We start from the raw sequence: 12,748 nt of genomic DNA, 5'->3' as shown, positions 1-12,748 counted from the left end.
GGGGGGGCACAGCCCTCAGTACAGCCCCAGGCACTGCCCTGGCCCACGGAGGGTTTCTGCAGGGTGCCATGCACAGGGGCAGTGGGGTCCCTTATTCCCCACCAGGAGTGCTTGTCTCAGCGCATCAAGTCCTTTCCACCGGGTTGTGTGCAAAACGCAGAGGGCCGAGCCTTTTGATGTTTGTATTTACAGTGTGTTCACATCTGGATGTTATTTGTGACACAGCCTCTCCTCCCTCCCCTGTCCCCGGGCCTTCCTGTAACGTCCGCGTGCACCCAGCGGGCTGCAGCAGCCCAGGGCGGGGGACCAGGGCTCACGTGGAGCACTCCTGTAAATGTCACCTGAATTCACTGCCGTGGGCCTCCAGCGGTGGCAGCATGAGTGCCGGCCAGGGACAGCCCCACTGCAGGACCTGCGGGTGCTGCAGGGCTGCAGCAGTCACTGCACAGCCCCAGGGCAGCCCTGTCCTGCAGTGCTGGGCTCCTGTGCAGGCAGCTGCACCCTGCGGCCCTCGCTTTGTCCCCCTCCCTCTGCCCTGGGCATTTCTTTCTGCAGGAGGAAAGCATCCCCATCAATTCTTAAATGTCAGCAGAGATCCCCTGGAAATTATTTATTGCATCTGCTGTCGTATTTAATGATTTAACAATATACTAATAATCATAACGTATTAACTTCGTGTAGCAATATGCCGCTCGATCGCAGGTAATGAGCGCGTCGCACGGCTCTGGCAGCATACAGATCCTTACTGCCCTCCTCTCAAAGGCTCGCAGGGGTTTTCCTGGAGGTTGCAGGGTAATTGTGCTGCTCCCGGTGCTCCCCACGCGGGGTGTAGGGCCGCGGGGCTCCCTGGCCCCATGAGCAGCCCTGCGGCCGTTGGTTGACCGCTGGTGAAGCCCCTCAGAATCGCTGCGATGGTGACGATATTCAAAGGAGCCGTCGGGGAAGGAAGCACGGGCACAGCCACGCGTGCGTAGCGCGAGCACACCCCGCATGCACACCCACCCCACGGTGCGCGCAGCCCGGGCACACTGTGTGCACACCCTGCTGCTGGGAGTGCCCGGAGGTGAAGGTGTGCACACGCACGGACTGCACGTGCCGCTCACGCACGGCGCGCAGCGGCCGAGCACACCGCGGCCGCTCACACCAGCACAGACCCACGCTCCGCACGGACAGCGCGGTGCCGCTCTCCCAGCACAAACCGCGCGCGAGGTTTCACACGCACCTTGCACACCTGAGTGCGCTCTGTGCACGCACACCCACGCTGCGCGCGCACACAGCCCCCACCCGCTCCGGCGCGGCGCGCACACTCGCGCTCGCGGCGCGCTCCCCGCGGTGGGGCGGGGCGGGGCGGGCGGGTGCGCGCACTCGCTCGGGGGCGCGCGGCGGCTCGCGGCTCGTGGCTGGATTGGTCGCGCCTGGCGGCGGCGGAGCGGGGCGGCCGCGGGGCGGGGGACGCGGGGCAGTCGCCGCGGAGCGCCCGAGGAGCGGCAGCGCGGTGCGGTTCGTGCGTGGAATAATGGCTGCCGCGGCGTGAGGGCGCGGGGCCGGAGCAGCACCGCCCGGGAGCCCCTCGGTGGGGCAGCGCCGGGGCTGTGGTTTTTGTTTTGTTTTTTTTCTTCCTCCCGTCGTCGGATGCCGGCCGGAGCCGCCTGGGTCTCTCTTGGGCTGTTTTGATTGTGGTGTTTTTTTGTTGTTGTTGTTTTCCTTTTTAACCTTTTTTTGGGGCGGTTTTTTTTTTCTGCCCCCCCCCCCCTCCCCGGCGCGCCCCGCGGCCATGGAGCCGTAGCGGGGGCCGTGAGCGGCGGGGACGCGAACTTCGGCGGCGACACGGGAACAAACGCAGAGGCGCAGCAATTAGGCACTGAAAGCCAGGACGCCCGGAGGAGCCGAGGAGCGGCGGGGCCGCGGGCAGCCCGGGCCGGGAGCGCTCAGCCCTGCGGCGGCCCCGGGCGGCTCCGCGCCCCCTGCAGCGCCCGGCGGGGCCATGCGGTGAGTGCGGCGGGGCGGCTCGGGCTCCCGCTGCTCTGCCTTTATGCCTTTCGGGTCGCGGATGGTGGGGGTTGGGGGGGTGGGATTTTTCCGGTTCCGAGCGGTGCTGAGTTACGGCCGCGGGTCCCCGAGCGGGTCCTGCGCTGCGCTGCGGGACTTCTCCCGAGGCCGCCGCTCTCCGCCCCCGTTCCGCGCGTTCCTCCGGCGGTGCCGCGGTCCTCCGAGCGCCCCGTGGGAGCGGCTCCGGGGCTCGGCGCGGCCGCCGGGGAACGGAGAGCCGCTTCTGAGGAAAGGGCTGCGCGGGTTTTGCCCGTCTTCGGCCCGAGGAGTCGCCCCGCAGAGCCCCGAGGCGGGGAGGAGAAGGCGGCATCGCGCTGCGAAACGGGGCGCCGCGGTCCGACGGGTGAGCGCCGGAGCGGGGCTCCCGGGGCGGTGCGGGGACGGGAGAGGGCGCGGGACCGTGCGGATGGCAGCGGCTGATGCGGCGCTGCGGAACGGCGCGTCCTCCCGGCCGGGAAATGTTGGCGAAGTTGCGCATCCGTCTCCCGAGGCTGCGTGCCGCCTGTTATAATGCTGCTGCAGCTGCTGCTTGCCCGGCTTTTGGTGGCACTCCGAGATCTGAGGGTCTTTTAACCTCGTTTTGTAAGGAGGATATTTTCCCGTTACGTAAGACGCTGCTCCGAGCAGGGGCTCTGGTCCTGGAGATGCTGTTCCCCGCACCGCGCAGTGGGAACGTCTCCTGGATATCCGTTCCTGGAAGGGGCTGCGGTGGAGCTGCAGGCAGTGCCCACTCGCACATCAGGAGCTCAACCTGCGGCCGTCCCTGAGCAGAACCCGTCTCAGAGAGCCATGTTATGTCTAAAGGGGATTTTCCCCGCCTGCAGACTTACCAGGACGAGCCGCTCGGGGCTCACACGCAGCATTAACTTCCACAAGTGGGGACTTGGAATTGCTCTCTCCAGGAATGCCGTCCTTTAGCGATACAGCTCTGTGCTCACTGCCCCACGGCGCAGACCGCTGCTGGCAGACACCGCAGGCATTCTCGAGCAGAGGCTGAAGTTCCTCTTTCCCTCTGTGAGGAAGGTGTGTCACGCCGAGGGAAGCCCTAAGCCTCTTGTACCACAGGGCTGCTCCGTTCTCCCCCCAGCAGCCGCCTGCCGACGAGCAGAACAGATCCCTGTGTTGTTCTATGGGACACGCGGCCGAGGACGGCAGCGCCCGGAGCAGCCCTGGGACCTGTAAGGTTAAGGAAGGGACAGGCTGTGCTGTGGGTCCTGCTGACACACAGCAGGCATGAAGCAGCTGCCGGGATTTATTTTGCTCTGATTTCACACCGACTTTGCGTGGAGGTCCAAACGTGGGTTTCTGCTGCTGCTGCTCTTCCAACTCAGAGCTGCTAAGATATATAACAGCGCGTGTGCTCACGGAAGCGCCGTGCAAAGGGCTCTGCGTTCAGTGAGCTGCCCTGTGCTGCTCAGTGCTTCTGGAGAGCACAGATGTAGATGTCATTTTCTGCCTTATGTTTTTCATGCGTTCTTTTTCTGGCTCCTAGCATCCTTGTGTGGAGTGACCCGTAATCGCTGGGGGTTGTGGTGTCCGGATGGATTTGAATATGAAGCACTGAAGCGCTCTTTTTAAAGCAATTAGAGGAGATTCAGTCAAGGAAATTTATTTGTGTCATCAGAATAGGAAACACAGGCTGGTGAATTTTAATGACTTGGTGAATTTACAAGAGCTGAAGCCGGGCAGGTACAAGGATGCCTTAATAGCACGTTCGGGCAGAGGCTGACTCTCTGCATCAGAGATGGAAATGTTGGGGTTTCCTGCAGTCTTTTATCCTTCTGAATAAAGATTGGGATTTTGAACCAGGTAAAGAAACACATGGTTTTACCAGAAATTATTTCCTAGGCCAATCAATTACGAGGAGATGTAATGAGAAATGTGCTCCTCGGGGAGAGGAGGGAGGAATTGCCATTATATAATATCCCTTGGGAGAGTTTCTGCGTCGCGTAATGAGGCCGCTGATGGAGCATTTGGGGAAATGCCTATGGATAAGAATTTGTTCTTCAGATTTCCATAAGCAAAACACGTTACTGAAAAATAGGCTTGTGAAAAGTGGCACTGCTAGGTAGGAGCTGCTGCTTCGCCTCTGCGCGCGCTTCTTTTGTTCTGATAATTGCTGTGTAAGAGATTAAGTAACGGTGCAATTAAAACTTCCACCGAATAGGAGGTGCAAATCAATAGCTTTGTTAGGTACACAGCACTGGTGAAACGTTAAGGGCTGCGTTCTAATCCAGGCTTCCTCATGTTACCTGTGTTTGTCTTCTGGAGCTCCTAAGGAGAAGAAAAGCTCTGGCTGTGGTGGTGTATATGTAGTGATGTCCTGTTGGTGGGATGGGATGCTGTGGGCTCAGTGGGAGCAGGGCTGTGTGCTGTGCTGGGCTCTCGCTTGCTGGCTGACCCAGCAGGGACAGTGCTCGGCAAGAAGTGCCGCAGCCGATTCTTGCGCTTCCTCCTCTTAATTCCCAGGTACTTGTCCTTCCCTCTGGAGCATCCGTGCACTCGGAACACTGAGGGGTTACATCCTGGAGCTGGCTGGTCCCGCAATGGCCAGAGGTGTGAGAGCAGCAGAGGGAGAAGGCGAGAAATCTTCACACCTCTGTCTTAGCTGTGGAACTGCCTAATTGCAGCTGCCCATTTAAAATGCACACATCTGATGGGTGTCCTGCTCCTGTCCCCGCGGCCGCCAACGTGCCCCAGCTCGGTGACCTGCGGTGCTGGAGCTGGTGCCGGAGGCTGCAGGCGTGAGCAGCTCTGCACGGCTGCTGCTATTCCTAGGGAGTTAAGGGGGCAATGGCCGTTGTGAAGCCCAGGCCCCTATTTCAGTGCTTCATTGATAATATTTTGTAGTATATTGTGTGCCACCGTGTGGCTGCTGAGGCACAGTGCGTTCATTGAGGTACTGCTCAGTGTCTCTGGACAGGCAGGGGTTTGGTGTTCGTTCCTGTTTTGGTGTCAGTTCACTTGGTTGGCTGGGCAGTGGGATGCTGTTGGTGGCTTCCAGTTGCACCAGCGTCAGCTTTCCTGTGCAAAATGGTGCTGGATCAGAGCATGTAAAGGTTGCATAAGGGAACTGCTGACATTTCTGCATCCACGGCAAAATATCAAGGTCAGAAAAGCTGGAAGCACATTGCTTGTACTGGTGGAAGGGCTCGAATGCAAGCAGGGCACTGAGGTGGCAATGCAAGACCTTCCCAGCTCCCTGTGAGCAGGAGGAACAGGGACCCGCTGTTGTTGGCTCTTGTAGACTTCAAGCAGAACAGTGCTGCTGACGTGGGCGTGGGGAAACAGGTTCCTCAAGGCTTCTGCTTGGCTCACAGTGCTGCACTGCGAGGGCCAGAGATAAACAAAAGGTGTCATTTTAGTCATGTAAAAATAAGCCTTGCTTTGTGGTGGGTGGGAAGCGAGGAGTTAGGGTTTTCATCAGGCACCATGTCTGTGTTGGCTGTTTATGTTGTTACCAAAGATATTTCCTGCTTGCTTATAAAATGAGAATTTTAACAAAACGTTTTGGATTTGGAAGGTGCTCAGCCTAGCTTGCATTCTTGTGAAAGAGTGTCACAGTTATATTGCCCTGGTAGGTAATCACAGGACTCTTAATCTCCAGTTGAAGCAGGCGGGTGAGTTGTTGCTGCCGTGGCTCTGGGGGGAAGATGTCTGTGTGTGGATGGATGCCGTAACCACAGTCACTGCTGTACCACAGGAAAATCGGGGACATAATGGCATTAAATCTTTTATTTTATTTTTTTTTTCTTTCCATGGAGTAATCAAGAGTAAAAAATGTGTATGCTATTAAAATCCGTGCTCCAAAGCTGCGGGGTGTAAGCCACAGCATAGCCTGCCTTCAAAATGGTTGGAAATCCTTCATAAATATCTCTTTAGCACATACCTTGTATCTCCCTGGATGATTGGCTCTCTAGCAAAGCCTTCCGTAGAGGGTGTACTGTAATCCTTTTATGTTACTTCTTCAGTGCAGATTACGCAGCAAGAAATAATTAGGAGATTAATTTTCACCTGTCACTGCCAATAATAGATAACCTTGATACAGTGACAGGGCTAGGAATTTGGGGAATGGAAAAGCGTTTAACCCTGTAGCGTCTGCTGCGGGGAGCAGGCAGAAAATGGTTGCCAGGACGTGACCTCCCTGCTCGCCAGCACAGCCGTGCTGCCACACTGCCTCCCCAGGAGCCAGCAGCCCCCGCAGCCCCATCTCATCGTTCACACACAATTCTGTTGCTTTCTGTGGTTTCAATTCCCAATCTGACTGGTATTCCTAGGCTGCTCGGGGAAGGAGCAAGCTAATGAAGATGGCTTCATTAGGCAGCGTGCAATTTCGCCTTCGCCTCCCTGCAACGAATGCAGCTGAAAAAACATCCCAGAAGTAACTGTGCTTCTGGTCTTCAGAGGAAGCACAGCAGAGGTGTTCCTGCTCCCTTTCAGCATTAATTATGGGCTGGCATCAGGTGAGCCAGTGCTCCAGGACAGGGCAGGTAAATGGGAAGGGGCAGTGCCGCCCTTCCCCCAACACTGCATTTCTATTTTTTCTTTCTTTTGTGCCGAAGTTTAAATCTACAATCTGTTGAAAATGTAATGGGAAACCAGCCTACAGAAAATGCCATTATTCATATCATCCTGAGCTCATTTATTTTATCTGCAGTAGTAATGATAAGACAGGCTGCTTGGCAATGCTGATAAGCCGAGAAATATCTTAGAGCTATTTGTAAAAGTTAAAGCAGATCTTGGTACTGAGAGATAGGGAAACTGATGAGCCTTTGGGCAGTCTGCAGAGCTGAAAGCTAATAAAGATTTTAATAGGAAGGCCTCATTAGGATTAGGGAGAAGATCTGTTATCTGGGATTTACACAACACAAATGGTGGGGCAACTTTAATTTTTGCTTTTTTCCTCATTAAATGCTGCTGCTGAATGAGAAGCCTGTGAACTCGATTGGGATCTCTTTGTGCGTGCGGGCAGCCATCGCCAGCTGTTGGCTGAGCTGAGGGGAAGGGCCGTTTGTGCAGGAGCACATCCACCATGTGCAGGAAATGGCAGTGAACCGCTGCGTGCAGGGCCGGCTCACTCTTGTCTTCAGGGAGCTGGGAGGGAGCTGCTGGCTGCAGCGTGCCTCTGGGAACAGTATTTCTAATCTCTAGGCCCTGGAGAGGATCCTCAGAAAGAAATGAACCCATTGGCACGGTGCTGATCCTCCTGGCAGTGCGCCTGAGGCAGCAGCCTGGATGTCCGCCTTGCCTGCCCCCATCAGACAGCAGCAGTGCTGGTCGGTGTGGGTCACCGTGAGGATGAAGCTGCTGTAATGCAGGAGGGGGGATGGGGCAGCCCTGGGCCTTGGTGCCCTGAGGAACCAGCTGAGGTTGGGACCCCCTGCTTTGCAGAAGGACTGATTTCAGCACCATTGATGTTCTCTCAGTTGAGATACACAGAACGTTCACTTTGTGTGGACCCTACTGCACAGATCAGCTTTGTTCTGCGTGCTTAGCCCAGGACGTAAGGTGCATGAAAGCCGCTGGAAGAGCTTTCGTTGGTGGAGGATTTACCGATGTGTTTACTAGTCTTTCTCAGGGACCGTCTGAACTTTTTCTTGCAGTTGGACTGGATTGTAAGGCAGGAGGAGAAGCCATGCTGGAGCATTCTTTGGTTTGCTTCTGAGGTCCAAGACGTGCCGTAACCCAGTTCTGCCACCCCACAGTTCAGGCTGCTGCTACGGGCAGCCAGTGCAATCCAGTGGCACCTCTAGCAAAGGTGAAGGGGTTTGTTAGGTGATGTGGGCACTGGTTGCGAGGTGCCGCTCTGAGAGCACGGCAGTTGGAAGCTGGCTGTGGGACAGTCGGGTTCCTTCATGGAGTGGAGTACTCGTGGGTGCAGGAGTCTTGGCTTCTCTACCATTTTCCTGGCACAGACCAGCATCAGACACAACCCTAGTGATAACTGCATTGTTTCCATAGGAAGAGTAATATTTGGAAAGTACACTCTTGTAGTTTCAGTTCTCTTTAATAAAGTGTAGCAACTGAAAGCCTAAAGGGAGCGCAGCACTGTAAGCCACAGGGAAGTGTATTCCAGCCTGCGGGTTGGGATCCTTTGTTTTGTGCTGTTGGTTTCAACCAGTGGTTCCATAGGGCCTACGGTGGACGTTGTTTATAATAGATTCAGATCCCAATACTGCATCTTCCACACATGCTGTGAGGTGGCTCAGCACAGCTGCAGCTCAGATCCCCTGCCCAGCACCCTCAGTGGTGCAGCAGCAGCTGGGCAGGGCTGGAAGGCAGCACGCAGTACTTCTGCTGAGGACCAGATGTAGTTCCCATGTTGACTTGGTGTCAGCTCGTTGCCCCTTGCTCATAACAAATCTCATTTTATGTCAGCAAACCGGCATGGCTTTCCAAAGAACTAGCGCTGTTTGCACGTAGCATACTGCTCCAGCAAGGCTGCCATGTGAGAAGTTCCTGATATTTACGTTTGATATGAATGAAACTTTTTGTTTTGTCTATAGACCTCAACGGAACTGGAGCTGACTCGTATCAGGAGTGCCTTGATAACAAGCAAGGTATGAGATCAAGTCTCTCCAACATGGGCACTTGGGACTGACTTGGCTTGATTCTTGCAGCTGAATTGGTCGCTGTCTCTGTCTCTCTCGCTCACTCTGTCTCTCCATATTTTTTTTATTATTATTTTTTCCTTTTGCTGTCTCCGAGCCAATTCACTGTTAACAGTTCTACATCAGCTAACCTGTGACCTCAGGGCCTCATTCTACATTTGTGATAAGGCTTCTCATTTCTGGCACCCCAAATCCTCTGTTAGTCAGGGAGGAGATGAGCAGGTTGTCAAACAAAACCAGCATCACGTGGCACTTGCTTGCAGTTGTCTTCATCTTTAATTGCAGAGCTAAGCAGAAGAGTATTAAAGCTGAGCTAAGGGAAGGCATGTGCTGGGCTGGGTTACTGTGGTGCCAGCCGTCCTGTGCTGGGGGTGTGCTGTCATACCCGCTCAGACTCACCCAGCCTGCTGCCTTCTGTGGCAGATTTGATAAGAGCTGGACAAGTCTGCTGTGATTTTTGAGGGAGTGGTGACAGCGGGGGAGGAACCTGTTGTCCTCTCACTTCAAGCTTGGAAAGAAGAGTCACACTGGTAGAAACAGAAGTGGTGGAGGTACCTCAGGAGCAGGACCCAACAGCAAGGTTACGGATTGTGTGTTTGGGAGAAGTGTTGGTGCGTTGTGTTCTCCTCAGATGTCCTCTCTGAGGACTCGGTTAGAAGTGCTGTTCCATCACCATGGCCATGTAGTATTGGACCTTCTGTTAACTGGGGAAGGCGAGCACCATTCACTCCTGCATTTCCTTCATTAAAAACTACAGCAAAGAGGGGAAGACTTAACCTAATGAGGTTGTAGGCATCAGCTGCATGCCTGTTCTTGCACTGCTGTCGATCCAGATCTGTGGCAGTAGCTAAAATGATTGTTTGCTGAAATTCTGACCCTTCTTGCATCATTTTCCACAGCATTACCAAGAAACACGAGGAACTTTCCCAATCTTGTTGCTTTGTCGGGTTTGATTTTCCACCAGTGTCTTCTCTATCAGTACCCATCAGTCAGTGTTATGTGTGCTTGGAGTCAAAGCTGCTGTGAAGTGCACTCCCCTGCTGCTGCTGGATTTGGGGTGGGGCTGTTTGGGAAGGGCTGGGGGTTGTTGGTGGGGGGGGTTCAAGTCCATTGTCTCTCTGGTGACCTTTGCACTCATCATTTTCCACTATTTTCTCTACCGCTTGTGGTAAATACCTAACCATTGCTGAGCTTTCGTTTCAGAAGTCACAGCTGCAATACTGATACAGAAGAACTGTAATCAATAATGGCTTCTTGATTAGATTAAGTTTAAAAGTCTTCCAGGGCAGTGCAAGTCAGGGTGCTCCGTAGGAAGATAAATGGCTCATTCTTGAGGGGAGTGCTTTTTTTCCAGCAGAGTTTTTCTGCTTGGCTGGGAGTTGTGCTCCATTTGACATTTTGTAGAAAGTAACTGAGTTCCAGTGTTTAAAATATCTGGTATATTAATTCTTTGAAACCAGTTGCAGCCCCTTTCATGTGCTTGTTACTCCCCAGGCTTATCTGACAGCTGGTGTTAAGCGGTGTTATATCTGTTTCTATGACAGTACCATAGATTTTTCTTGTATTTTTTCTGTAATTTTTTTTTTTTGCCATCACTGCTCATTTCAGTATGAATTGGCTCTGATTTGAGTCATTTACCGTGTCCGCTCCACATCATCACGTTTAAAGCAGAAGCCTGTAAGAAGGCAGAGGTTTTAAAGATAAAAGTCTGCTCTGGCTTGTAGTCAGTCTCTTGCCATCTGATGCACAGTAGTTCAGTGAGCATGCAGCAGATCCAAATCCACCAGTTTGCAGAGTATGAAATACACAGCGGACAGTGGGCCCGTAATTCTGGTTGCTTCCTGTTGGACTCGCAGCAAACAACACCCGTGGCTGAAAGTAGCAGTGGCTCTTTAAAAATACTAAATCATCAGGCCCTGTGAAATGCAATTGCCATGGCTTCATTTTTATAACAGCATGCTTGTCTCCTAAAAATTATGCTGTAATGAGGTTTGGTTTATATATTTTGCCCTTTTCCTCATTATAGTGCTCTCCCTTGGAAGAAGCGCTTTGTGTCGTGAAATACTGCGCGGTTAAGATGAAGGCAGGTTTATAAGGATTTAATGTACTTGGGAGCCAAGCTTTCACAGCTTTATGGTGACGGTGTTCTAACAAAGGGCTTCGTGGTAAGGCCGAGCTGTATTTTAGGTGGGCTCAGGAGATGTTCAGCGTGAGTCCCTCATGGCAGCCAGGAGGAGGTGGGAGGGACCCGCGGTGGTCTCAGCTGACACAAAGTCTTTTAGTTTGTAGCTGTTTTAAGCCCTGAGTTACTTTGTCTCTTGACTCCAAAAAGACAAAGCCTTGCTGTTGAGCGGCAGACACAAGGACAGACTCAACAGGGTTCGAGAGAGCGTTGCCAGGGCTGGCTGCAGGCGGGCCTCAGGTCTTTGCAACACAACACTTGGGCTTTCAGCCCTTTCTCACTGACATTTGGTGTTAAAAGCACGCCTTGACAAGAAGGCCTGCTGGGCGTTGGGAGGTGCAGCAGGCAGCAGTGGGGCACAGCTGAGATGGATGGCTCCGCTCTCCTCTCGATGCTGCGCCCCGCGGTGCTGCGATGGGTGCCCAGCTCTGCAACCACAGCCCCACACCTCCCACCCCCACCCTCTTCTCACCAAGGGATCGTGTTTCCCCACAGATCAATTAGTTCCAAGGTGAACACGGTTTCATTTCCCAGGTGGCTGTATTGACATCCTGGGCCTCTGTTTTTATGCCCTCTCTGGTATTTCGTGCTGCCTCCTGAATTCAGTTCAGTAGCCCACCTCTAGAAGGAGTGCAGATGTGGTGTGGGGAGCGACTTTTGGGAGCAAGGACAGAGGGTTGTTACTCCTGAGGCTGCTTACATCTGGGCAGCACTGAGGCGGAGGTGTGAGCTCTGACACATGGCTGTGACGTGTCGGGAGAGGTGTCTGTAGGGTCAGGTTTGGGTTTGCAGTAAGTGGCCATGGGCTGGGCCTTCCATCTCATTGCCAGTCCCCTGGGCCCTGCAGTCCCAGCGTGTGTCATCTCCTATTAGTCCTGATGCAGCCAATGACCTTGTTTGTGTGAAAGCATTAATTAAGCACAACATTAGTGTCTAATTTGACTACTTGGAATTCAGGCAAGCTGTAATCAATCACCTGAGCTCTCTTGATTGTTATTATGCCTGGATAAGATAAAGAGAAGGGAGAACATGCATTCTGGGGCTGAAACAAAGAGTTTGGAAAGCTGCTCGTGGGCCTGCCTACTGACGTACCTCTGTAGCTGTGGTTGGAAATGGGTTTTGCTGGAACGCAACAGCTGAAATTGCAGTGTGGTAAATGAAACCACCAGGATGCAGGGGCACTTCTTAGGAGAAGCTCTGTAGTTGGATCCCCTTTTGAGCCCCAGCAAGACTGTTTTTGGGATGGCAGGGCTGAAGTACGGGCAGGTAAATGGACATGGCAGACCGGTGTGGCTGGATCCACTGCGTTCAGAACACAGTGTCACTAAAGATGCTATTTCCATTAAATGTTTTGAGTTTTAATGTTGATTTTATTGAAGTTACCCTTGAAAACAGATTTCCTCAGAACCTTCATTTTGTTATGTTTGTTTTGGAACTAGTTTAGGAGGCAGAGAAATTAAACTTTTGCTTAAAACAGTTTTTATGTTTTGGAATTGGCTTTTCTTACTGTATGAATAGTTTTTAAAATATTATTTATTATTTGTATTCCAGTCATGCCTATGCTCTCCAGTTATGGACTAAGCCTCCTCTTGCTAACCACAGCGCAGACCTGGGGGGATCAGTTTCTGCCTCAAAACAGCTTCAGCTCAGCATTTCTGATGGGGACTGCGTTGATTGCCAGTGCCTATTTAAAAAAAAAAAAGAAAGAAAAAAACCTTCTCATTTTACAATATGTTGGCTGCCTTTTTGTTTAAAGAATTATAAATACATCAGCAGATTTTCCACAAAAACACATATGCTTTCCTCCTGATGAGCACGATGACGCACTGAGAATCCTTGCGAGAGGCCTTGAATCTCCTTCAAGTAGAGGATAATGCTGAGGTTGAAATTGAAATTTTAAATAACT

The 12,748-nt window shown here is 52.9% G+C and overlaps 1 protein-coding gene across 18 annotated transcripts in view; it reads left to right on the top strand.

The window, feature by feature from the left end:
* Positions 1 to 12,748, top strand: part of FBRSL1 (fibrosin like 1) — a 415,130-nt gene that overhangs the window by 323,169 nt on the left and 79,213 nt on the right. For 14 of the 18 annotated variants that reach the window (XM_065739042.1, XM_065739036.1, XM_065739045.1 and 11 more), the window contains one exon: positions 8,556 to 8,609. The exons of the other annotated variants lie outside the window; for them this stretch is intronic. In XM_065739042.1, coding sequence (XP_065595114.1) covers positions 8,556 to 8,609 — 54 coding nt within the window. The remainder of the gene's footprint in view (positions 1 to 8,555; positions 8,610 to 12,748) is intronic. 18 annotated transcript variants of the gene reach the window in all.

The sequence above is a fragment of the Cyrtonyx montezumae genome, unplaced genomic scaffold (genome assembly GCF_038088225.1).
Source record: "Cyrtonyx montezumae isolate F1298 unplaced genomic scaffold, pur_monq_1.0 scaffold_23, whole genome shotgun sequence".
In the NCBI taxonomy this organism is placed as follows: Eukaryota; Metazoa; Chordata; class Aves; order Galliformes; family Odontophoridae; genus Cyrtonyx; species Cyrtonyx montezumae.
Note: the sequence above shows the minus strand (reverse complement) of the source record. Positions and strands in the feature narration are given on the sequence as shown.